The sequence below is a fragment of the Neofelis nebulosa genome, chromosome 13 (genome assembly GCF_028018385.1).
Source record: "Neofelis nebulosa isolate mNeoNeb1 chromosome 13, mNeoNeb1.pri, whole genome shotgun sequence".
Classification (NCBI taxonomy): Eukaryota; Metazoa; Chordata; class Mammalia; order Carnivora; family Felidae; genus Neofelis; species Neofelis nebulosa.
Window position 1 is genome coordinate 49,539,282 of NC_080794.1, and position 24,518 is coordinate 49,563,799.

Genomic DNA, 24,518 nt, shown 5'->3' on the forward strand with positions numbered 1-24,518 from the left:
GCTCAGCCCTTCTTCCCCCAAATGTGGGCCAGCATCCTATGGAGCCTGCCTCTGGCCCTGGGGAGACAGGTGAGCGGTACCAGCCAGGGGTGGAGCCTCCCGGCTCTTAGGCAGATAAGGTTCCTGGCTGGGGATTTCCAGGCCCAAGGGTTTAGAGGGAAGGAGTTTGTTTCCCCAAGAGTCTGGGTCTAGCTCAAGCTGGAAGACAGGCAGCTATAACGAAAATGCCATGGGCTTTGGCCAGTGACCCCGGGCAGGCTGTTCATTCTGTCTGGTCTTTGGGTTCCTCAGCTGAGGCAGGACAATGGAGGCTCAGAGAGCACACATAATAAGCAACAAAATGGTCTCCTGGTGGCTGAGCTCCCTTGACTATCTGTTCCATTGCTCTGGTCCCCATTCTCATCACTGCCCAGGGCCCCTTCACAGGGATGAGGACTCAGTCCCACTTCCCTCTTTCCTCAGCAAAGTTTGGCCTGCTCCCCAGAGCCCGAGGGCAATTCTCAGTCTGGCTTGTACCTCAGTTTCCCCTGCCTGCCCCTGCTGAGTGAACCTGAGGGCTCCTTAGCTAATTTCCCAGGTTGGGGGAGGGTCCTGTGTGCCCTGGTCTATAGGATGTGCCCACAGGAGGGCTCTGGGCAACTACAGCCATCCAGGGCTGACATCACCATCCTTCCCACTGGATTCTGACTCTGAACTCCAGGAGGGCAGGGCGGTGGCAGATTTTCTTCACTGTATCCCCAGCACCTGACTCAGGCCCGACACAGAGGAGGTGCTCAGCAAAGGTAGTGAATGAAGGAATAAATGAATGAATGAATGAACACTGGTGAGGAACTCCAGTTGGGGGTGAGAAATGGAGAGGGAGAGGCTGTGAACTGTGCACTCTGGTGGTTGAACACACGGGGTAATGGATCACAAGGGTTCCCAGAGTGGTACCCTGGTGCAAGTAAGTTCCATGGGTGGGTGAGATAGGGTTTTAGGTGGGCACACGCTTCTCATTTAAAGCATTGTACTTCCAACATATTTCTCTGTACAGCCATCTTGAATACAGCAACAATGACATTTTCCACTTGCAGTAGTATACAAACTGTTCTCTGCCCTGCTCCCAAATCGTTACACACACAACCATCTTCACATATGGTAAAAGCGATGGAGTGAGGAAGCCAATGACCTGTTAGGGAAGCAGGTAGCTAACTCTAAGGGAACAGGGAGGGGGCTCCCGTGTGTCCTGCAAGAGACAGGGAGTTGGTCCAGCAGTCATGAGGTAGAGGAACAGCAAAGTCTGGACTCAGGAGCATATCCTGTTAAGGAAAATGAGAGACTCCAGAGAGGATCCTCAATGAAGCCGGAGAGCTGGGGAGGTAAGACAGAGAGTGAACAGAAAGGGCCTTGCTTTGGGGAGCTTGACTTGATGCGCAGGGCCGAGGAGCCCTCATCAGCCTTCCGGTTAGAAAGCAGTCTGACGGCGTCGGTGGTAGAAGCAGCTTGGGCATCAGGCACGTTCCTGTGGGGGGGGGGGGGGGCGGGGGGGGGGGCTGCTCTGAAGTCAAAGCGCTTCATCTCCGCAGCCTGGGTTTCCCGCTCTGAAAACGAGCGCGAAACTATGTAGACCTTCTGTTCTGGGGAAGAAATGAAGGGTACTTGACCCACAGGAGGTGCCCTTCCCTGTCCTTTCAGAGGCAGGGACACACAGTTCTGAGGTTAAAAATCCACAGGGTTAGAGAGCAACTCGGAGCTGGTTGCAATGATGAAAAATCTCCGAGGGAGCTGGAGGACGCGGTGCCCTGCGGGGACGGGGACCACCGGAGGGAGGGTGGAGAGTTGTTTGGGTTAAGCCGCGGCGGGTGGAGGTGCGGCTCTGTCCCGGCGCAAGAAGCGCATTTCCGTCCCGGCCCAGTCCGGGTTCCCTTCCCAGGCGGGTCCTCCCGAGCACCTTCCGGGGCGGACCCCGGGCTTTGGCGCCCCCGCCCCGGCCGCCGGCTCTCCTCCGCAGGTCCGCCAGGGGGCGGCAGGGCTCCGGGGGCGCGCGCTGCCTGGGCGCGCCCGGCGCCCCTCTCTTCGCTCCAGGGCTGGGGCCCAGGCGGACGAGACGGGCCGGAGCCCCGGGGCGGCGAGCCTCCCTCCGCGGCGTTCCCAGGCGGTGCAGACGTTAACTCATGCCTGCCCGCAGGGAAGGGGGAGGCAGGGCGGCTGGCAGGAGGCCCGGGGAGAGCGGGCCCGAGCCGCTCCCGTCCTTCGCCGACCTCGGTCCGGCCGCAGCTCCTCGCGGGGCTCCTCCGGGCCGAGGGTGGCGTTCGCAGCCCGGGTCTTATCGCTGGCGCCGGGGCTGGGCGGCCGCTCCCCAGGAGCACCTGGGGCCGAGGAGGCTGCCTGGCGGGCCTCACCGTGGGCGGAGGGGCCCCGCGCGGGCCGGGGGAGGCCATGTCGGCCTGCGGGCCGGGCGGGGGCCGGCGCTCGCGGGGAGCCAGGCCCGACCTGGAATGAGTCAGAAATCACCTTGTTTAATTACACATTCCCGAGGCCGCCGAGTGCGATAGGGGCCTTTTGAACTTGCCAATTAGAGGTGAAATATCACCTTCTAATTTAGACGGGCTTAATTCCGTCAAGCAGAAATAGCAACAGCCCCGGGCTCGGAGATGGGATATCAAGTCTCTCTCCTGGCACGTCTGGGGTGACGCGACCAGCCAGGAGGAAGGGCGCAGAGGGAAGGGGACTGTGAAGCAGCTGCTGCTCGCGCTCTCACCCTCACCCCACTGGAATGGGGGGACGCGATGTGGAGGGGAAGCTGCCGGCCCGAGCCTGGGGGGGGAAGGGAAGGTCCCTAGCTCGGGGTGGGCGTATATCTGAGCAAGGGAGCGGCCCACCGGGGTCCAGACTCTGGCGTGCCTCTGACCTGAGGAGACTTTCTTGGGGGCTTAGAAAAGGAGTCTGGATCTGGGAGTCTGGGAGGCCTTCCGGAGTGGGGGGGTGGAGGGGGGGGGGGAGAGAAAGAACGTCTGGCAGGCGGAGGGAAGCAGGAAAAGTGGGCAAGGGCCCGATTTGGAAGGGGCGTGCTAAAGCCTGTTTTGCTGCCCAGGGGGTGGTTAAGCAGGGAATCTGGAGTTGAGTCCAACTGCCCAAGCTCCAGTTTGAGATAGGTAGTTCACTAGCTCCCTAACTTTGCCGTAATCACTTAGGCTCACCAAGCTTCATTCCCCATCTGTAAAATGGACTAGAAAATATCTGTCTCCTTGGATTGCAGTATTACATGCAGTAGTGCAGGTAAAGGGCCTGGCATGTGGAAGCAGTCAGTACTTGGTAGCCGCTGTTCTGTTGAGGGCAGCACTGCCCAATGAAAATAAATCTTCTTGTTAGCCACATTTCTAATAAAGGAAAAGGAAGCAGGTGAAATCAGTTTTAACATATTTTATATAACTCAGTATATTCAAAGCATCATTTCAATATATACTCAATATAAAATTATTGAGATACTTTATATCCTTCGCTTGTACTAAGCCCTGAAATCTGGTGTGTATTTTATGTTCTTGGCACTTCTCAATTTGGACTAGCCTCATTTCAAGTGATTACTAGCCACATAGGGCTGTGCAGTGGCACAGGATTAGGGCTTTGTTTTTCATCCTTTTAGCAGAGATCCCACACTTTACAAAAAAGAGAGAGAGAGGAGTGGGGACAAAATCTTGCACAGAACCCCATTATATATACTAGAGAGGAATGACTCTGCTCTGAAGTTCTTCTAGATCACCTCTCCCCACACCCCCTCCCTGGTGGTGTTCCCCTCATCACCCCTGCCCCCAGCACTTTGAGACCCTCTTGCTCTGAGCACTTGGCTGTTATGCAAGGTTGTTAGAGAGGATGACAGCATTTCAAATTTGGGCTTCACAAATGTTGTTCCAGTAGGTCCTCACCACTCCCTTTGAGGCAGGTAGGAACATCATACATTCCACCACAGGTGAGTAGACTCAGTCCCAGGTTATCTGATTACAGGGTGTCACATCTCCCACCCCCACTCCCAGCATCCTGTGGTCTCCCTGGACAGGTTCCCCTAGGTGACCATCAGGCAGTTCATCCACACGCTGAGACCCAGGAAGCATCATCCTCACCACCCTCACTAATGTGAAATGATGCATACACTGTGCCCGGCACTAGGCTAAGCACTTTATATTTCTTGTCTTCTTTAATCCTCCTATAAGGTACTAAGAATTATTAATGCCATTTTAAAAAAAGAAAATTCAGGGGGCGCCTGGGTGGCTCAGTCAGTTGAGCGTCCAACTTCGGCTCAGGTCATGATCTCGCTGTCTGTGAGTTCGAGCCCCGCCTCGGACTCTGTGCTGACGGCTCGGAGCCTGGAGCCTGCTTTGGATTCTGTGTCTCCCCCTCTCTCTGCCCCTCCCCTGCTCATGCTCTGTCTCTCTCTCTGTCAAAAATAAAAATAAACATTAAAAAAAATTAAAAAAAAAAAAAAGAAAAATCAGGCCCAGAGACGTTAAGGAACTTGCCCAAGGACACACAGCCAGGATGCAGTAGTGTTGGGACCTGAACCCAGGGCTTTTGATGGTTGTGCTACATGTCAGAGCATGGGACCTCCTCCAGGTGGATAGTTCCTCCTCAATGACACGGTACACTGAGATTTTCTGGAAATCAGACTCCTATTCTTTCCAGAGGCAGCTTGGGGTAATAGAATGGTTTTGGAGACTCACTCTGCCACTTACTGGCTCTGTCTGAGCCTCGGTGACCTCAACTGTCAAGGGAACTAACCCAGGTGACTTGTTATGTGCCAAGCCTATTCCCTTAATAAGTGGGAAGAAGATTGATTCCTCATGGAGAGAGTTTTACCTTTAGAAGCCAGCATCACTCCCGGGATGGTTCCAGGGCAGGGCTGTGGACGATTTTACCCCTTTACCTTTCAATAACATAGGCCTGATCCCTACCCACCCACAGCACAGGGGTTCCCATGTTACCTGCTCTGAAGGGCCAGTCATCTGGGAGCAGAAGGTAGAGTTGGAGCAGCAGGCCCCCAGGGTGGTCCAGAAGAACCAGGTGGGAGAGATCAGAGGCCAGGTGGGGAACTTTAGCCCTGAGCAAGACCTTCCTTTCCAGGCTAGCGACTGATGGGGGCTGCCTCAGCACCCCTCACTATAGTGCATCCGCCTAGGCAGGCTCAGGAATGGAGGGAGGCTGCCCCAACATGTTTCCCAGGATAGGAGGAATGAGGCCTCTTTCCAGAGGCTCAGACTGTGAGCTGAGGTGAGGCTTCTGAACCCTCCCTGGCTGGAAGAGGAAGCTGGCTGGAATATGTGTGCAGGCTCCACAGCAGAGGCAGCAAACCTGAGAGATCTGGGCTTTGAGGGCTCAGGCCTCAGAGGGCCTCTGGTAAGCAGCTGCAGTGCTCTTTGGTGTTGTCACCCCAAAAGCGTGTTCAACTCTCAGGGAGCAGGAAGAGGGGGTTCCAGAACTGAGGCAGTACATTCTCGACCTGCACTCTGACTTCCATGGTAATTTCTGCACAGCCACTCAGACATTCTCGGTTTCCACTAAAGTGATGTGGGAGAGCATGGGTGTCCCAGAGGCAGCCACAGACTGGGGTGAGCTGTCCCCCCGACATCTCTGCCCAGGCTTGCTCTGTGCGGTTCTCTTAAGACCCCCAACCCCCACCCCAATCAAAGCAAGGTGAAATGTCCCCCCAGTACAAATCAAGCCAAACTCTTTTTCAAGAAAACAATTGCAGCTGAACATGAAACCTGAACCTGAAAACCCAACTGCCCTGTCATCGGCTCTGTCCCCAAGGCTGGACTAGGTCCAGGTTCAGCAAACACATTTGAGGCATGTCAGATGTCAAATCGCTGGTCAGAGTGCAACCAAAAGCATCTTCCAGGCAAGGCCAAGCTGACCCGCTCCCACCCTCTTTCCGGCCCGGAGGACCCAAATATGAGGCTTGCCTGGCACCCCCGCCCCCCATTCCCTGTCTTCTGCAGGCCTCTGGCAGCCAAGGCCTGGCCGAGCCCCACCCCACACAGCTGCAGATATTTATAGCTATGTCCCTTTCCCAGCCCTGTCCCAGCTCCCGAGGGCTCTGCTCTGGCTGTTCTCTATCTCCCTTGGCTCCCTGCTGCAAAATCAAATCTGGGGCATCAAGAAGTTCAGGAACGTGTCTGCCATAGGAATTGGAATTGTATTGCTCTGATATTAAGCCACCTTTTACAGTTTTCTGGCTGTGGGGGCGGGGGAAGTTGGGGGAAATGAATTCCTGATACATTTTTCTTTGGCTATTTTTGCCTTGCAGCGCCTGCATCTACCTACAGCCCATCCCCAGGGGCCAATTACAGTCCAGCTCCCTACACCCCCTCACCTACCCCTGCCTACACCCCCTCGCCTGCCCCCACCTACTCCCCTTCCCCGGCACCAACCTATACCCCCTCGCCAGCCCCAAGCTATAACCCTGCATCCTCAGTGACCTACAGCGGGGGCCCTGCGGAGTCTGGCAGCCGCCCACCGTGGGTGACAGACGACAGCTTCTCTCAGAAGTTTGCCCCTGGCAGGAGCACCACCTCCATCAGCAAGCAGACCCTGCCCCGAGGGGCCCCTGCCTATACCCCAGCAGGGCCCCAGGTGTCCCCCCTGGCCAGGGGCATCGTTCAGCGGGCTGAACGCTTCCCAGCCAGCAGCCGGACTCCGCTCTGTGGCCACTGCAACAACGTCATCAGGTATGGTCCAGCCTTGGCCGTGAGCTGGGGTGCTAGAAGGGCAGTGGGGAGGCTCACCCACTCTCTGAGCCTTGGTGGGGGGGTGACAGGGAGAGGGAGGGCAGGTATAGGAAGAAGGCTGTGGAGCAGCCTCGGGTGCCTCTGGCTTGCCACCTAGTCTGACCCCCTTTGAGCTTTAGCTTCCATACCTGTGTGACACCCACATCCCTGGGGAGTCGGGAGAATTCCATGAGGTAAGTGAGTGAAGCTCCCAGCGCAGTGCCTGGTGCCAGGACCTCCCCCTTGGGCTAAGGCCGGGTTCTGGGAATTGTTGGTCTTGTTGTCAGTAGGTTTATAGGGCATGTTGCAAGCTGGCTGACAGTGCTAGTTTTGACCCAGCTTTCCTTTAGGGTTGCTTCTGGGTCTTTCCACAGACAGGCCTGTGCTGCTCAGGGCTTTGGTGGGCATCTACTACACTAAAAGGAAAACAAGTCATTTCATGGACCATAGGTGATGCTTGTTGAAACATAGTATGTTTATAGTATGTGTGTGTTTGGGAGGTAAGATTATATATGTGATAAATACACTTTTATTTAAAAATAAAGTAACACAGAAAAAGGAAAAAGAAAGAAACAAAGTACACTTGCTCACTAGAGAAGAATTAGAAAATTCAGAGAAGTGGGCCATGTGGGTGGCTCTGTCGGTTAAGTATCCAACTTCGGCTCAGGTCACGATCTCATGATTCTTGAGTTCAAGCCTCGCATCAGGCTTTGTGCTGACCTTGCGGAGCCTGCTTGGGATTCTCTCTCTCTCCCCCTCTCTCTCTGCCCCTCCCCAACTTGTGCTGTCTCTCTTTCAAAATAAATAAATAAACTGAAAGATTAAAAAAAAATTCAGGGGGTGCCTGGGTGGCTCAGTCAGTTGAGCGTCTGACTTCAGCTCAGGTCATGATCTCGCGGTCTGTGAGTTCGAGCCCCACGTCGGGCTCTGTGCTGACAGCTCAGAGCCTGGAGCCTGTTTCAGTTTCTGTGTCTCCTCTCTCTCTGCCCCTCCCCCGCTCATGCTCTGTCTTTCTCTCTCTGTCAAAAATAAATAAACATAAAAAAAATTTTTTTTTAATTCAGAAATGTAAAATTTTAAATTTAAAGCATTTCCTTGTAGTCCCACTGCTCTGACTGCTAATCTGGAACTAGGCAACGCGGGCTCATATACTGGGTCTACTGTACTGGCCTTGAACAACCTACTTCACCTCTCTGTGCCTCAGTTTCCTTATTGAAAATGGGTACTCTAATTCTACTTCTTAGGATTGTTGTAAGAACTAAATACGTCAATAAATGCACATTTCCTCTTAGGTAGTGCCACAGAGTCAGCGCTCAATAAACCTCCACCATTGGCGTGGTCATCTTTGCTCTTCGTATTATAATTATCAGGCGTCAACTGAATGGATATTCTACAGTATGCTTCCCTGGTCCCCTACTGGCAGATATTTGAGCCGCTTTCCCCTTTCTCTTTATTGTAATTGATGCAACAACGAATATCTTTTTGCATAGAGCTTTCTCTGAATTTCACATTAGTTCGTTAGAACAGTCACAAAAGTCAGGGTTATGGGGTCACAGCATGAATACTGTTGGGGGGTCCTGAAATATCTGGTCTCAAGCTTGGTGCTGTTCTCTGCTTCTCCAGGGGCCCCTTTCTGGTAGCCATGGGCCGTTCCTGGCACCCGGAGGAGTTTAACTGTGCCTACTGCAAGACCTCCCTGGCGGACGTGTGCTTCGTGGAGGAGCAGAGCAATGTTTACTGCGAGCGCTGTTATGAGCAGTTCTTTGCCCCAGTCTGTGCCAAATGCAACACCAAAATCATGGGGGTAAGTGGGCAGCATCCCTCTCCTCTGACCCTGTATTTTCCCCACCAGTCTCTTCCCGTCCCCAGGATTGTGGGGTCCCCTTAGGAAGCCAAGAAGGGGCCGCTAACAGAGAACAACTCTCTTTCTATCCTACAAGGGAGTTGGTTTGCCACCAAGGGACTGGGGAGCAAATGAACTTGAAGGGAGAGATGGTTACATGCCCCGGGCCACACAGCTTGAAGCGTCGGCAGAGCTTCTGCAAAACAAGTTATCACTTCATAGACTGACCTTGCCATGCACCCACATATGGCCTTGACCCCCCCTCCCCAAGCTCCTTTGGGAAAATGGCGGCCATAAGCAGTACTTCCCCACCAGCTTTGATGGGAGGGTTAAGAATCACAGCTTAGGTAACCACCTTCCAGATGATTCTGACACAGACCCTGGTACCCAGCAAGTGCTGCATGAGCAGGAACTCCTCTGCCACTGCCCTCACCCCTCCACTCCCAGGCCTTTCCTGAGCACGTCCAAGGCCCACTTAGTCCTGGTCCTCTTTGGGATGCTCCAGCAGTAGCCAGGGCCTGGTGAGGGAGAGCAGGCCCAGCTTCCTCTCTCCCCGGGAGCTTTCTGACCTGAGCTGAGGCTCTTTCCCCCAGGAAGTGATGCATGCCCTGAGACAGACATGGCACACCACCTGCTTTGTCTGCGCAGCCTGCAAAAAGCCCTTTGGGAACAGCCTCTTCCACATGGAAGATGGGGAGCCCTACTGCGAGAAAGGTAGGACCACTGTGCTGCGGGGAGGCCTGGTGGTGTGGGAGAACAGGGCAGGCACGGGGAATTCCTGCCTTTGTCTGTTCACATGGGACCATCAGGAGGCTCCAAATGGCAGAATCATGGTTTTCTGGGAGTCGGGTCTATAGCTTCTTCCCCCCCCCCCCCATATTCAATCTTTGCTCCCTTCCCTGCACCAAATATGTGGATCACAGGTGGCATCTTGTAACCACTTGGGAACCCTTCAGATGGTTTTGATCTGGAGAACACAAGGTCAAGTCTGAAAATGCTTTGGCTCTGGACTTTGAATTAGGTTCTGTCCCAGGCTCGACCTTGGACGGGCTTTGTAACCCTGAGTGAGTTATTAAACTTCTCTGAGCCTCACTTTCCCCATCTGTAAAAAGGGGACATATAAACACCTGCCTCATGAGTTGTAGTGAGGATTTAACCTGAGAAAGTGTATAAAGTATCAAACATGTGAAAGCCCCTTTTCCTGCCCCTCTCATGTTCTTCCAGAGTCCTATGATCTCCCTGTCTGAATTCAGAGTTTCTCTTTTCCCCAAATGCTACATTTTACCTTAAACTTGGAGTAAAGTATTGTAAATTCTGAAGACAAAGCACTCTACTAGAGATTTGCTGTCCTGGCTAATCAGCCACTCACTCACTCATTTATGCATAGCCTGCCTTTTTCAGAAGAGGGTTTGAGGCAGGTTCCAACAAAGGTAACGTGGACATGAAGGTTAATACAACAGAACTAGAAAATCAGCACCAAGCAGAAAAGGGAAAAGCAAGCAGGCTGATTGTGAAGAATAACAGAGCAACAGTGACTAGGCAGCCAATTTGAGGGCAGAAAGAGAAACACAGTAAGTTAGTTTACTTTAAAATGAGAAAGGAGAAAACATTCCAGTTCCTCAAGGGGAAAAGCAAAGTAGACTAAAACTATTTTCCCCTGACAATAAGTTAGAAAAGAAATTTCTTGGGTTCTTGTATACCGGCAAGTTCTCTTTCTAGCTCTTATTAATTGAATGACTTAGTTACTGAGTCATTCTGTGCCTCAGTTTCCATATCTGTAAAAGGGAGCAGATAATGATGTCATTTCCTTTCTTATGAGTGCGTGGTGATAATTGTTAGATAATTAGTAGATAATGGATAAGTGTGCAGTTGTGTCAATACAAATTGCTATTATTCATTGGCTGAGAGCATTACAACTTCCATAATTTGTGTCTGAGGCTTGCAAAAGAATAACAGATTTCCACTATCACCACTGTCCCTCTCCATGGTAACCACCCCCCGCCCCCCCGGCAAAAAAAACTGATGGACATTTGGGTTGCTTCCATTTTTTGGCTATTGTGAATAATGCTGCTATGAACATGGGTGTCCATAGATCCTGTTTTCTTGTTTTTTAAGTTTATTTATTTATTTATTTTGAGAGAGAGAACGTGGGTGAGGGGCAGAGAGAGGGAGAGAGAGAATCCCAAGAAGGTCCTCTGCTGTCAATACAGAGCCTGATGTGGGGCTTGAACTCACAAGCCATGAGAAATCAAGAGTCAGATGCTGAATGGACTGAGCCACCCAGGTGCCCCTAAAAGACCCTGTTTTCAATTCTTTGGGGGTATATACCCAGAGGTAGGATTGCTGGGTCATGTGGTATTTCATTTTCTGAGGCTTTCAGGAACTTTCATACTAGATGCACCCTTTTACAATCCCAACAGTGCACAGAGTTCCAATTTCACTCCATCTTTGCCTACACTTGCAAATTTTGCTGTGTTTTTTTGGTAGCTGCCATCCTAATGAAGGTGAGGTGGTATCTCTTGTCATCATTTTTATCAGCAACTTGGAAGAAGACACAGAAGGGAGAATGCCAGAATGATAGGATCTAGACTCAAAAAAGATTTCATCAATTGCCATGATGAGCTGACACTTTTATATATGATACCTTGTACGTAAGTAAGAGAGGTAGGAAGGTCAGCCCTTCATGGATGGGCCTGCCCTGGAGCAGTGACCCAGACTGGTGGGGTGTCACAACCACCTGGGAAACTTTAAAGATATAAAGAACACCTGGGTGGCTCAGTCGGTCAAGTGTCTGACTGTGGCTCAGGTCATGATCTCACAGTTCGTGGGTTCGAGCCCCGTGTCGGGCTCTGTGCCGACAGCTCAGAGCGTGCAGCCTGCTTCGGATTCTGTGTCTCCCTCTTTCTCTTCCCCTCCCCTGCTCATGCTCTTTCTCTCAAAAATAAACACTAAAAAAATTAAAAATTAAAAAAATAAAGGTACTAGAAAGATCAATTCTCAGACCTACAGATGCAGAATTTCATCACTCTCCCCCCACACAGATGATCCTATATTCAGTTAGGTTTGAGAATTGAGGTATGATCCCAAGACCAGCAGTTTCAGAATCAGAGAAATGCAGATCTTTGGGTCTCACCCCAGATCTGCTGAATCAGAAACTCTGAGGGGTGGGGCCCAGCAATCTGTGTTTTAGTGAACACTCAAGATGATTCTGTTTGAGAACGACTACTCTAGGGAAGTGCTAAGCCCTTTTTCAACAGAGAGCACCTGTGATTTGGTGGATGGAAACCCTTTTACAATAGCAATAAAATCCATTAAATACAGGGTATGAATTCAACTTGGGGCATAAGAGAGTAAGTCGAAGAAAATTATAAAGACCTAATAGGAGAAATAAAGTAAGAAATAAATGAGGAGCTAGATTATGCTCCTGGTGGGAAAGACCCATGCACAAACTTACTTCCAATTATATTCTCATTGTTTTAGGATAAATGAGAAATATATTAACTTCAAAAAAACGTATTAGGGCCAAGACTTGTGCTACCAAATTTTAAAACAAAGTGGCAGGCACTTCTTAAGACCATACAGAATCAAATATAAAACAGAAAAACCGATCAGTAGGCAAGACTAGACGTTCCATTTTAAGAGCTTAATCTTAGGCTGCACAACGAGAAAAGGAATCAGTATTTAATAAGGTTTTCTGAACATTTCTTTTGTTTTTCCATTCATCATTTATCCATCAAGTATATGCCAGTTCCTATGAAAGACACTGTGCATTGGGAATGGGTCTTTGTCCTCAAAAACCTCAAGCAGATACATCATCATGTGATATGCCATCACATAAATGGATAGTCCAGCGATAATGATTGAATGGATGAATGAATGGAATGAGAAGGCAGGGAAGCCAAGAGAAGCCCCCAGGAAGGTCATCTTGTCTCTCTTGGTTGAGGTAGAGGATGAAGGCTTCCCAGGAGGAAGGCCTGGCTCAAAGGATTGTCGAGATCCAAGGTAGACAAAGTGGGGATGGTTTTCCAAGCCCAGGGCCTGGTTCATACACAGGCATGATGAGGTAAAGGAGAGAGACAGAGCCAAGGGCATCTGGAGGCTGGGAGTAATGAGAGAGAAGTCAGAAGTGGGGGTGCAGGGCTGGCCCTCCCGTGGATATGGGGTAGCCTATGACCCTGTTTCTCGCCCACACTAGTTCCTACAGAGCACAGAGTCAACTGTAAACTGTAACTTTGTAAAGGAAGCAAAATAATGTTTTCTTTGCTCTGGTGAGGTGATAGATTTCTGCCCACCAAACAAATTAAGAATCCTGTCAGAGATAGGATTGGGGCGCCTGGGTGGCGCAGTCGGTTAAGCGTCCGACTTCAGCCAGGTCACGATCTCGCGGTCTGTGAGTTCGAGCCCCGCGTCGGGCTCTGGGCTGATGGCTCGGAGCCTGGAGCCTGTTTCCGATTCTGTGTCTCCCTCTCTCTCTGCCCCTCCCCCGTTCGTGCTCTGTCTCTCTCTGTCCCAAAAATAAATAAAAAACGTTGAAAAAAAAAATTAAAAAAAGAGATAGGATTAACAGACTGTGATATTTATAACGACATTTGCATGACAAACTGTAATTAAACCCCAAAGGGAAAACCATACATTGGAAAAAATACGCAAGAGATATAACTTATCAAAGCTCAATGACAAATAGATAACTGAAGACCGCATAAAGTTGTGGAAAGAGAATGAACTTTGGAGTCCATCAGGCTCCTACTGCTTGTGTGCTGGAACCTCTAGGGCCAGTTTCCTTGTCTTTAAAATGGGAATAATACTTCTTCACAGACCTGCTGTGAAGATTCACCAAGAAACTTAGGAAAGCACTAATATCGGACCGGTGCATAATAGACACTTGGATCACGTTTCCTTCCCTCCTTTTATCATTTATAAAGACATTCACAGTAAGAGCCACTATTTCTGAGTGTTTGTGCCAAGTACATTCACATGCATTATCTTATTCAATCTGTACAACCACTCCACAACTTAGGTACTGAAAGATGAGACACTGAGGAGTTAGGTGGTTTGTCCCAGGTATGAACAATTCCTGAATAGAGCTGGAACTTGGGCTCAGTGCTTTCTTTCTTCAGAACCCAAGTTCATGGGGCGCCTGGGTGGCTCAGTCAGTTAAATGTCCAACTTTGGCTTAGGACATGATCTCGCAGTTCACGAGTTTGAGACCCACATCGGGTTCTGTACTGACAGCTCAGAGCCTAGAGGCCGCTTCAGATTCTGTGTCTCCCTCTCTCTCTGCCTCTTTACCACTCGTACTCTGTCTCTCTCTCTCTCTCTCAAAACAAAAAGAACCCAAGTTCATAACACCCTGTGGCTCACTGACCCTCTGCATGTGGTCTACAATGGCAAACAGGCTCACTGTCCCCAAGGAGAACTGAGCAGAAAAATGATAAAATGAAAAGCCAACTGTGGAGAGACAAGTGTACCTCTAGGGGAATGAAGGGTTTGTAAAAGGCATCTAACTTCTCTAAAAGAATCTGGAAGAGTTCTACAGTGAGTGCAGTGGAACTGCTGCCCCTGGGACCCAGACAGGCAGCTCCTGAGTTGGAGAAGGATGGGCCCACTGTGTCTCAGCTGTGTGACTCTGGTGAGCCTCAGTTTCCTCATCCACAGAACAAAACAAAACAAAAAATGATTATAGTTCCATCTCTAAGGGATGTTTTTTGAAGATTAAGTTTATTCATTGACTTACTTATTCACTGGTTCATCTATTCATGCATTCATTCAACACGTATGTGTTGGGTATGGATTTGTGTGTCCAGCACTGTGTTGAGGGTGGAAAGAAAGCTAATACAAACTTATACATAGACCATGACATTGAGATACTAGTAAATAATACTATCTATGTGAGAATGCTTGATAGGCTGCAAAGCATTATACAAATAATACTTGCTATTATTATCTCTTTGGCTGGGGTGGGGGATGGGGGTCATGTCTTAACATAGTAGTTCAAATATTGTTTCTAGTAGTGAAAATTTTTTATCAACACAAATGCCCAATGACAGAAGAATTTCCAAACAAAGAGCATACTATAATTCCTAAAAATGTTAAGGGCTCTCCTTCTTCCAAACTAAGCATAGCTGTTGGGAAATATGATTTTTTTTTCTTTTTTGGGATTGGTTGGTTTAGGCTATAAAAGCTGACAGAGACAGAGGAGAAAATCACCCTGCAGAAAGTGAGTGACAGATCCAGAAAGTGTTTGCAAATCAAACCAGCCAAGAGTGGCAACTAAGCCTGAATCCATACAACACCACGACAAAGTATTGAAAAGGAAAGAAACCCAATCATGTAACTAAACATTTGTCTGCAGGATGACAAGTAACCAGTTCGGTTGTACCCACTGCCCCAGTTCAGTGATATGGGGTGCTCTCCTGGCATTGGGTCAGTGCATCCAGGATACTTCTCCCAGCCTGCCTGGATGCCAGGTCCTCACTCTGCCTTTCATTTCAGACTACGTCAATCTGTTCAGCACCAAGTGTCATGGCTGTGATTTCCCTGTGGAGGCTGGAGACAAGTTTATTGAAGCCCTGGGCCACACCTGGCATGACACCTGCTTCATCTGTGCGGTATGTTTTTAGCCTGGGGTTCTCACTTTCTGAGAAGGGGCAGGAGGGACCTAGTGGGGCCAGGTGACCAACCCTCTACACCCCTTTCAACTCTGGCCTTCTGATACTCTGGTCATTTTTAAAAGCTGGCAAGCACCGTGATGCCTTGATATGTCACAGTCAGGCAAAGTTTTATTACTAATAAGTATGTATAAAGCAATGTGGCTTTGTTACTCTCCATCTCATAAGGACAGCAGAGTGTCCTCCCAGGGTCTGTCAGACCAGCAACTGGCCTCACCAGCAGTGCTCTCAACAGTTGGGAGCAATGACGTGAGTTCGAGCCCCGTGTCAGGCTCTGTGCTGACAGCTCAGAGTCTGGAGCCTGCTCTGGATTCTGTGTCTCCCTCTCTTTCTGCCCCTCCCCTGCTCATGCTCTGTCTCTCTCTCTCCCTCAAAAATAAATAAATAAATAAATAAATAAATAAATAAATAAAATACTTGGGAGCAGTGAATGATGCCTGGGTTAAAATAGAGATGGATGGTTTCCTATGGTTATAAGATGTGTTAGATATGATGAAGTGATTTAAGGGTTTTCCCCCAAATTTTCACCGTGAAACACCAGATTGTAGCTTGTTGACTCATCCTATGAAAAGCTGAGGTAAGGCTTTTTTTGAGAGAATCTTTAGGAATTGGGGCTGAGTATCATTTTATTTTCCTAAATGGTCTTGTTCTTGATGTGTAGTTGCCAGGAGATAAACCCTAGATTAACTATTAACCACGTGCCATTTATTTCTGCCAAACAGCCAGGTCATTTTTCCCATGAGATTGGCACTTTCCTTCCGAGGGCTTCGGGTTGGGGAGGAGACACAGCAAGAAGTCACCGACATTTAGACTCTGCCTTAGATTTAGGGAATATTCAGCCCTGAGAAAGTCCTGTCATGTGAGTCTGCAATTGCCTGAACTTTATTTGGGAAAATTAATATGCTGCTACTACTTTCTTTTTTCTTTTCTTTTTTTTTAAACCAGAGCTGCCAAGGTGAAGTGTGGTATGTATCAAATATCCATGCAGTTTAAACTTGAGCAATTTTTATAGACTGAGGAGATAGGACAACCCTCGCCATAAAGTTTACTGCAATGCGCTTCAGGTTTCCACGCCTCCATTCGTGGGGTGCACTGTATTGACTCGGTGTGTTTGTTTGCTAGGGCAGCTGCAACAACATACCAAAATCTGATGGCTTCAACAGCTGAAATGTATTCTCTCACAGTTCCGGAAGCTAGAAATCCAAATTCAAGGGCCACGTCCTCTGTCCCAGCTTCTGGTGGTTGCCAGCAATCTCTGACGTTTCTTGAATTACAGCTACGGAACTTCTGTCTCTGCCTCCACGGTCACACGGCCACCTTCCTTCTGTGTGCCTGTGTCCTCACATGGCGTTCTCCTCTGCGTGTGTGTCTCTCTATACGCTTCTCGTTTTCTTATAAGGACACTGGTCATATTGGATTAAGGGCCCGCCTTACTCCAGTATGACCTCATTTAACTTACATCTTAATTACATCTGCAAAGATCCTACTTCCAAATAAGGTCACCACTGTGTCCCTGCGCTGGGTAGATTGAAGGTACTGGAAGTAAGGACTTCAGCATATGAATTTGGGGAAGGAAACACACAATTCAATCTAAACACTGATTTTCCAGCTTTTGGAATAGATTTTCTCCTTGCCTTTTAGGGTCCTTTAAATATATCAGGTCCTCCCCTCTGCAAAGGAGTAACAATGTGAATATATTGGGTTTTGGGTTGTCCCCTACAGAGCCATGGCTCAGCAAGGCACATAGGGCTGTCTGACCCTTATATTCAAGCCATGGCTTGTCTTATCCTAAGATGCTGCCTGCAAGTCTGGTTACCCAACTTCTAGAAGAATCCAAGTGACTTGGAGAAGGTCCAGGGCAGACAGTGGCACAGAAGGCCTATTCTCTGAGGGCAGGATAACAAGAGGTCTGTGTCACATGGAGGGGTGAGCATGGGTCTCCTCCCTCAAGCCCACTATGTTTGGCTGAGGGTCACAGTGGCATAAATCCCAGAGAGAGACCAGAAGAAGCAGTAAAGCATGGGGTTGTTCAGGTTGAGATTGCAAATAAATTCCAGTCAGGTGTGAGAGACCCACAGCAGTGCCCAAAGAATCCACCCAAAGAAGCCAGGCTCATCCTGTTCTTTGGAGAATCAGTGTGGTGAGTCATTACATCTTCCTCCAAAGTGGTCCTGTGTGGCACTCACTGCCCTGTTTAGATATATCGAAGTGGAGCACGGTTTTTGTTTTAAGTTTTGGAAAGCAATCTTTTGATTGGAAAACTGTGAGGGTCTTTTGTGGGGAGCGGGTCCTTTATCCACCACTTTATATTTCCAAATCACCTTTGATGAGCGTATATTTTCCTATAACTTAAAAAAAAAAACCTAGTAAGAAAAGAAGATCAAAAACTAGCTCTCCCAGCAGATATGCTGTTTTCCTATCAGTTAGATCTCAGGAGAGCACATAACTTTAGACTAATTCAATTTACCAAATATTTCTTGAGCTTGGGGACTACAAGGGTATCCCAGAACAAGTCTCCACCTTCAAGGAGTTTGGAATCTTGAAAGGAAAGCAAAGCTGACATATATGAGCAATTAAAGAACAGGAGAAGACAGCCCCTCTAAAGTCCCATGCATATAAAATGATGGCTGAGAAGGGCTGTGTGGGTCAGGATGAAGGTTAAGCTCCTGTCTGGCTTTGGCACTTGAGTTCTAATGGAAAGGATGTGGGACAAAGGTGTCTTACTGTGGCCCCTCTTTTCCTCTAAGTCTTGTTGGGTTTCTAGCCCTTCCTCACTGGTGTGGGTATCAGGAGGGGAGGAGGGCAGTGGTGTAACTTTTGTAGGAAGCCCTCATAGGAGCTGTTGTAGCTGGCCCATTTCATTGCCTTCCAGCACTGTCCATGACCCCCACTCCTTCCCAGTCAGGCCCTGATGCCACTTGACCATGGAGCCTGGGGGTTGGGCCATCCCTGCTGTGCCCCTCTGCTGAGTAGTCTGGGTATCTCCACCACAAAGCCACCTTGTATCCCATACAGGGTCTCCTAGCCCAAGACAATGAGCATGACCTCTCTATGATGTTTTCTGCCCTCAGCTCCATCTTACCAATGAGTCACCCCTGAAGCTCTGGCCCTTCCTCACTTCTTGGTCTTTAGTCCCCAACACGCTCTCCAACTTATATCAAAGTTCTCACAAGTAGCCAGCATTGTCCCAGACTAGAACAGGAACCCCAGATGTTGACAGGCAGCTCCGTGAGAACTCGCTCCAGAGCTGCCTTTCTGTCTTCCCTGAAACCCTGGCTTGTCTTCACCAGCAGCTTGAGGTCACACAAGAGCGTGGCTACACTCAATATCACTGTACCCACCTGGGATATTTTCAGTCACTTTTCTAGGTCATTGGTTTCTGGGGCCCACTGGCAGCCCTGTGTGATCCCAAGTATAACATCCTCAACTGGGTCATTAGGGACTTGCACGTGGGCCCACCGTGATGCCACTTTTCTTTCCAACTGTCTTGGAGTGGCCACATGCTCACTGACCTACACTCACTTCAAGAGGGCGATTTCTCTATCCTCATGCATTCTGTGTGGGAACTGCACCTACACTTCTCCTTCCGATGTCAGTGTCCTGAATGTGGTCCCCAATTCTTCTCCCCATCTGAAATGTTCAGTGACCTCTATGACACTGGGGCCCATCCCAGCCAATGTAACCTCCCAGCTGACTCTGATACATTGGCGTATTGCCCACCCAGGGCCAGCCTGTATATACGACTAATCCAACAAACGTGGAGGGCTACCTCTATACAAGTCCATAAGCCCAGAACAATTTCAGGTAAGTATAACTCCTCTTTGCTGTGAGGTGTAGGGAAAATGAGCTTGAAACTGGAGTCTTGCAGATCTGGACATGGAGTCCCAACTCCATAACTTGCTAGGTCTGTGACTTAAGCAAGACACTTGGCTCTGAGCCACAGTTCTTCACTTGTGGAATGAGAAAAAGTTATACCTTCCCAAAAGATTTTGTGATTAAATGAGATGATGTCTATAGAGTGTCGGGTCTCCTGCTTGGCCCATCGTAGCCTCAACAAATGTTACTTAGCTTTCTTCTTTCTGTGATGTCTCCATCTTCAAACTGCCCTCATATGTTGTCATCATGTGGATGTATAATTTTGCCTTTTTTCATATAATATCTCTCTGCTTACACTTTTCCATATTTGATTTATCTTTTGCATGATGGCATTCCATTGGAAAACGTACCAAAAGAATTTACTTAGTTACCTCCCTATAGAGAGATGTTTTAGTGGTTTTGAATTTTTGCTTCAGCACACGTTGTTCTGTACAATAGTTTCTGTAAGATAAACTCCTCCCCAGTGGTACCAGGCAGGCAGGCACATCTTTATGGCTCCTTTTCAGTGCTGCTGCCACATTCCCTACAGAAGACTGAGGTGATTCACCGAGCTGTGTCCCTAGCAGTGCACAAGTAGGCTTGATTCCCTTTTGGCATCGTTGACTGTTGATAGATACTTTTTTTTTTACTTTTTGGCTACAGTCATGTAAGATTAATGGTAGCAAATGATTGGGGAGGTTTTGTTGGTTTGTTTGTTTTATCTCGTTAGATTAATAGATACCTAGTGGTCTCTCATGGAGATTTTGATTTATTTTTCCTTTACTTATTGATGAGGATCATCTTCTTTGATGTGTTTGCTAATTTACTAATGCTATTTACTTGGATGTTAATCAACTCTGTGGATATTGACTCATGATTCTATACTGGTTTGTAATTTACTGGTTGTAAATTAAAAACATTTTATTTATTTATTTATTTTTGAGAGAGAGAGAGAGAGAGAGACAGAGCGTGAGCAGGGGAGAGGCAGAGAGAGAGGGGAAACACAAAATCCAAAGCAGGCTCCAGGCTCTGAGCTGTCAGCACAGAGCCCGACGTGGGGCTTGAACTCACAAACCATGAGATCATGATCGGAGCTGAAGCCAGAAGTTTAACCAACTGGGCCACCCAGGTGCCCCTTTTGTAAATTTTGGGTAGCATTGGTCAGTCATCTTCATCTTGCAAATTTTGTGTCTGCCATTTAATTTAATTGGAATTTAGTTCCACGTTCCTCTTTGGAAGCCTTAAATATGCCATAATTCGAACATCTACGCTGCTCACGTCATTAAGAATCTGTAGTGAGGAGAGACAGGGCCTGCCTCATGGCCGTCTGTTCTCTATCCCCAGGTCTGCCACGTGAATCTGGAGGGGCAGCCATTCTACTCCAAGAAGGACAAACCCCTGTGCAAGAAGCACGCACACGCCATCAACGTGTAGAGAGCCTGGAGCGTCTGACGCGGACAGGCTGGGAGTTGCTCCTTATGCTGGCGACAAAGGATTCAAGGAGGCTGATGTTTCTTTTTGGGGGGAAAGGGGGAAGACAGGAAGCTACTGAGCCCTTTTGAAGTGTAATTTTAGTCCTTCCTTCTGCACACAGATCATGTATTTGCATAGTTCAGACTAGAAGCCAAACGAAGATTCCTAAACCAAGCTGGTAATTAATCCAAGGCTGGAGTTGTAATTCAGACGTTCGGGACAGAATTCCAAGAACTCTACAGTGAAAAACAAAAAGTCATCTTCTTGAAGTGATACACTTTCCCGAGGTCACTAGAGCAGGGACAGAGCTCAGAGCAGTTATGGAGAATCTGAAACGTTCTGTGGAGTTCTCTGGCAAACAGAATGAAGTGCCAAGCGGTGCTTGCTGCGGGGTATTTTTAGAGCCATAGCTGAGGGCTTGTTAGCTAAGACCGATTGGGCTTTCCTCACCAAAAAAGGAAGTGTTATTCTATTACTAGCGTCATGGAGCTACCTCTGAGCATCAGACTTCCTCAGACCTTGAGCAGAGTCGAGCGTGCTGAGGGAGTCCAGGCGTCTAAGAGGTGTTTTCTGGGAACCGCTAGGCAGCTGACAGGGCTTCAGGAAGGGCTCTGGCTCATGCTGCAGACAGCTGAGAAAAGAAGGGCCCTTCAGCCACCTTCTTTCCGTCTAAAACATCCTATGTCCCCAGAAGGTTTAGCTCTTTTTTGAATTTTGATGGGAAAGTGTAATTGGGTTTTTCCAGTTTTGCTCTGCTGTGTGTGAGAGGTGGTTTTAAAGCGACTCCGGGTTGTGTCGAGCCTTTGTTTTGCTTTATGAAGTTCGTGAGCATGAATGTTCGGTCTTGTGCATGTATTTCACTCCCAATCCCGTGACTGCTCACTTATGAAGTCTTCCTCAGCACCCCTTCCCCCAACAGGCTTAATGACCTGTGGACAAGAAGGGAGAGACAGTGTCTGAAACAGGATGGCAGGATGGGCTGAGAACATGCCCAAACTCTGGATGGGGAGGAGGAACCTTGCGTTCTGCCAGCCTCAGTAAAAACGCAAGTGTTGGTAGGACTTCCCACCTCCGAGCTGCGCCGTCCTTCACAAATGTTCCTTTAAGTGCAGCACACTGATTATGTACAGTTGTGTTGACTGCTGGAAGGGAAAGATGGACCGATACGTACTCATTTGCCATTTTGGCCGATGTTTTGAAAATGTAGGAGCTGAGTTGATCTAGCAATTATTGAAGTGTTTATTGAAATAGTCTTGAGTCTTCAAACTTCTTTCAAATGTTGGTGATAGTTTGAGTTAAGTAAGCATTTTAAAGCTGTTGGGTGATAAAGAGAGAAGCTTGTTAGTTTCTGAGGTTAGAAACGGTACCTTCTCTTTCCCTTTAGGATGCACTGTTATTACGCTCATTGAACAAGGCGTTGAAGTAGGCAGTTTGACTGGGTGCTTCTCACTTGCACACAATCCTTAGGCACTCTTCCAACTCACTGCTAGTTTCTCCTCACTCCTGTTTTGGATTTTCTCTTTGCATGTTTTATGAGAATGCATTAGAACGCTTTTTCTTCTGAGAACTGAGGCTTCCAGGGGACTGCCTTTCTACCAGCGTGTGTCCCTTCTCCCTGAGGGAGAGAGTAACGGCAGGATGCATCCCTAGCAGGAGGCCCGTGTTTTTTCCCAAGGGTGAAGCCATGTCCCCGAGGGAGCACCAGGAGGGACGTGAACGTGCTCCTACCACAGGGCCCTCCTTTTCTTCTGTGGTGCCTTAAGAAAGTGAATCTAAAAAGTACCAGACAGTAAAATCTGTTGGGAGTGACTGGAGATTTTTCAGGAGTTGCCAACAAGTACCTTGGAGCTTTCTGTTATTTTGGGAAAGTTCAAATATAAGGAGGTTGCTGACTGTACGGAAAAGCTCTAGGCAGGTTTTCTTTAAAAAACAAAAACAAAAACAAAAACAAAACAACACATTTTTAGGGACTGGTCTCGAGGAAAGGAAAAAAAAATGTTCCCTAGAGTTTAGAGTTTTTTAAAAGGGTTTACACGTGCGCGCGCAAACACAGACACAGAGACACACACACTCACACACACACACACACACACACACACGATCACTACAAAGTACATGATCATTAAACAGAAAAGTGACGCATCTCAGAGGACAACTTCATCATTCAGAGGAGGTCATTGATCGAATCAATTTTTCTACATCTCAGAGCTAGTGTAGATTCTGAGGGACTCTTATTTACCAAACACACAAAACAAATATAAAACCATTTTAAAGGTAGCAGAAAAAGAAGGTAGTTTTGAATATGGTTCCCTTGGTGTTTGCGAGTTTGGCGTAACTTTGGGGCTAAGGTGGTATCTATTTGAAGTTAATATCATGGATGTACTACAACATCAATTTTTAATACTTCCTGGTGGGGAGTACACTTTGGATCTACGGTTTTTGTCTCTTCATTGTTGACATTTATTTAAGCCTTATAAACATTAACTTTTTGCAATGGAGTGACTTGTGTCTGCAGTGTTTGTGTTAGGAATCTAGCTTGTATAATGTTAACTTTTCAACCCAGGTACTCTTGCTTTGGGATTTTTTTTTTAATTTTAAGATTTCAAAATCTTCAATGGTGGAATGTAGTGTGTTCGAGGTGTGTGCACAAAAATATTTTGCATGTTTGGGTTTTTTTTTTTTTTTTTGGCCGGTGTGAATTCTACTTTTTAGCACAATAAAATCCCAAAAAAGAATGTATAAGTACAGATTTTTCTGTGTAAAGTTTTTTCACATGACACCAAAAGTAGATTATTTCTATATGGCCACAAAAAAAATTTTGAGACCAAACAAAATGCCCTGTGGAGAAGAAACACAAACAACTCACTTGCTCTGTTGGCTGTGTAGCCCAATAGTAGTTTTATTGCCTTGCCTTAAACAGACAAGGATATGTGAATAATGGAAATGTTTTGCATACAAAGGGAATTTATCAGGTAAAAAAACACAGTGAGGACCAGGCTTTGCCTTTTCTTTTTGGAAAGGTTTATTTATTTAGCTACTAGGTGATTAAATATTTCTTATTTATTTATTTTTATTCTGTCCTAAATAGCTTCATTTCTAGAAACATTGCTATACTTTCTCCATATTTTTTGTTTTGAAATAAGCTCAGAGACAAATCCTCTCATGGCATTTTTTTTCTTTTTTAATAATGAAGACCTTTCTGAGGATACTAAACAAAACCAATTCACTTTGGTAAGGTATTGTTTGCAGGCATTACTTAAAAAGAAAGAAAATTTTCATAATTTCTTTGATTTTCTTTAGCACCTCAATCAGATTTTATTTTTTTTTAAATGTTTTTTTCAACGTTTTTCATTTATTTTTGGGACAGAGAGAGACAGAGCATGAATGGGGGAGGGGCAGAGAGAGAGGGAGACACAGAATCGGAAACAGGCTCCAGGCTCCGAGCCATCAGCCCAGAGCCTGACGCGGGGCTCGAACTCACGGACCGCGAGATCGTGACCTGGCTGAAGTCGGACGCTTAACCGACTGAGCCACCCAGGCGCCCTATAGCACCTCAATCAGATTTTAAAAGAGCTGTGCAATTACAAGTAGAAATAAAATTTATTATAGTACTTTTTAAAGCTATAGCACTTTATTTATTTATTTATTTATTTATTTATTATTTAAAGTAGTCTCCATGCTCAATATGGGGCTTAAACTCATGACCCTGGGATCAAGAGTAGGATGTTTAGCAATTTAGATGGAGGGAAGAAAAAAAAAAAAAGCTCACAGAGTCATAGAATGTAAAGTTGGAAGGAACCTAAGAAATCCCATGGGCATTTTTCAGATGTGGGAACCAAGAAAGGGGCAATGGTTTCCCAGCACACGGTCAGCTGGAGAGACAGCCCGGGGCCATGGAATGAACATGGACTTTGACAAAGTGAGACCAAGGCTTAGATCAAG

At 47.6% G+C, this 24,518-nt stretch overlaps 1 protein-coding gene and 1 long non-coding RNA gene across 8 annotated transcripts in view; one reads left to right on the top strand and one right to left on the bottom strand.

The window, feature by feature from the left end:
• LDB3 (LIM domain binding 3) overlaps window positions 1–23,074 on the top strand; it is a 64,676-nt gene extending 41,602 nt beyond the window's left edge. For all 7 annotated transcript variants that reach the window (XM_058696904.1, XM_058696903.1, XM_058696907.1 and 4 more), the window contains 5 exons: window positions 6,278–6,698; window positions 8,361–8,541; window positions 9,174–9,294; window positions 15,073–15,188; window positions 20,448–23,074. In XM_058696904.1, coding sequence (XP_058552887.1) covers window positions 6,278–6,698; window positions 8,361–8,541; window positions 9,174–9,294; window positions 15,073–15,188; window positions 20,448–20,537 — 929 coding nt within the window. In that variant the 3' untranslated portion in view covers window positions 20,538–23,074. The remainder of the gene's footprint in view (window positions 1–6,277; window positions 6,699–8,360; window positions 8,542–9,173; window positions 9,295–15,072; window positions 15,189–20,447) is intronic.
• LOC131492949 (uncharacterized) lies at window positions 22,508–24,191 on the bottom strand. Its single transcript, XR_009252365.1, has 2 exons — window positions 24,129–24,191; window positions 22,508–23,879 (listed from the first exon to the last, which is right to left on the bottom strand). It is a non-coding gene; the product is annotated as an uncharacterized LOC131492949 (long non-coding RNA).
• Window positions 24,192–24,518: the final 327 nt, after the last annotated feature.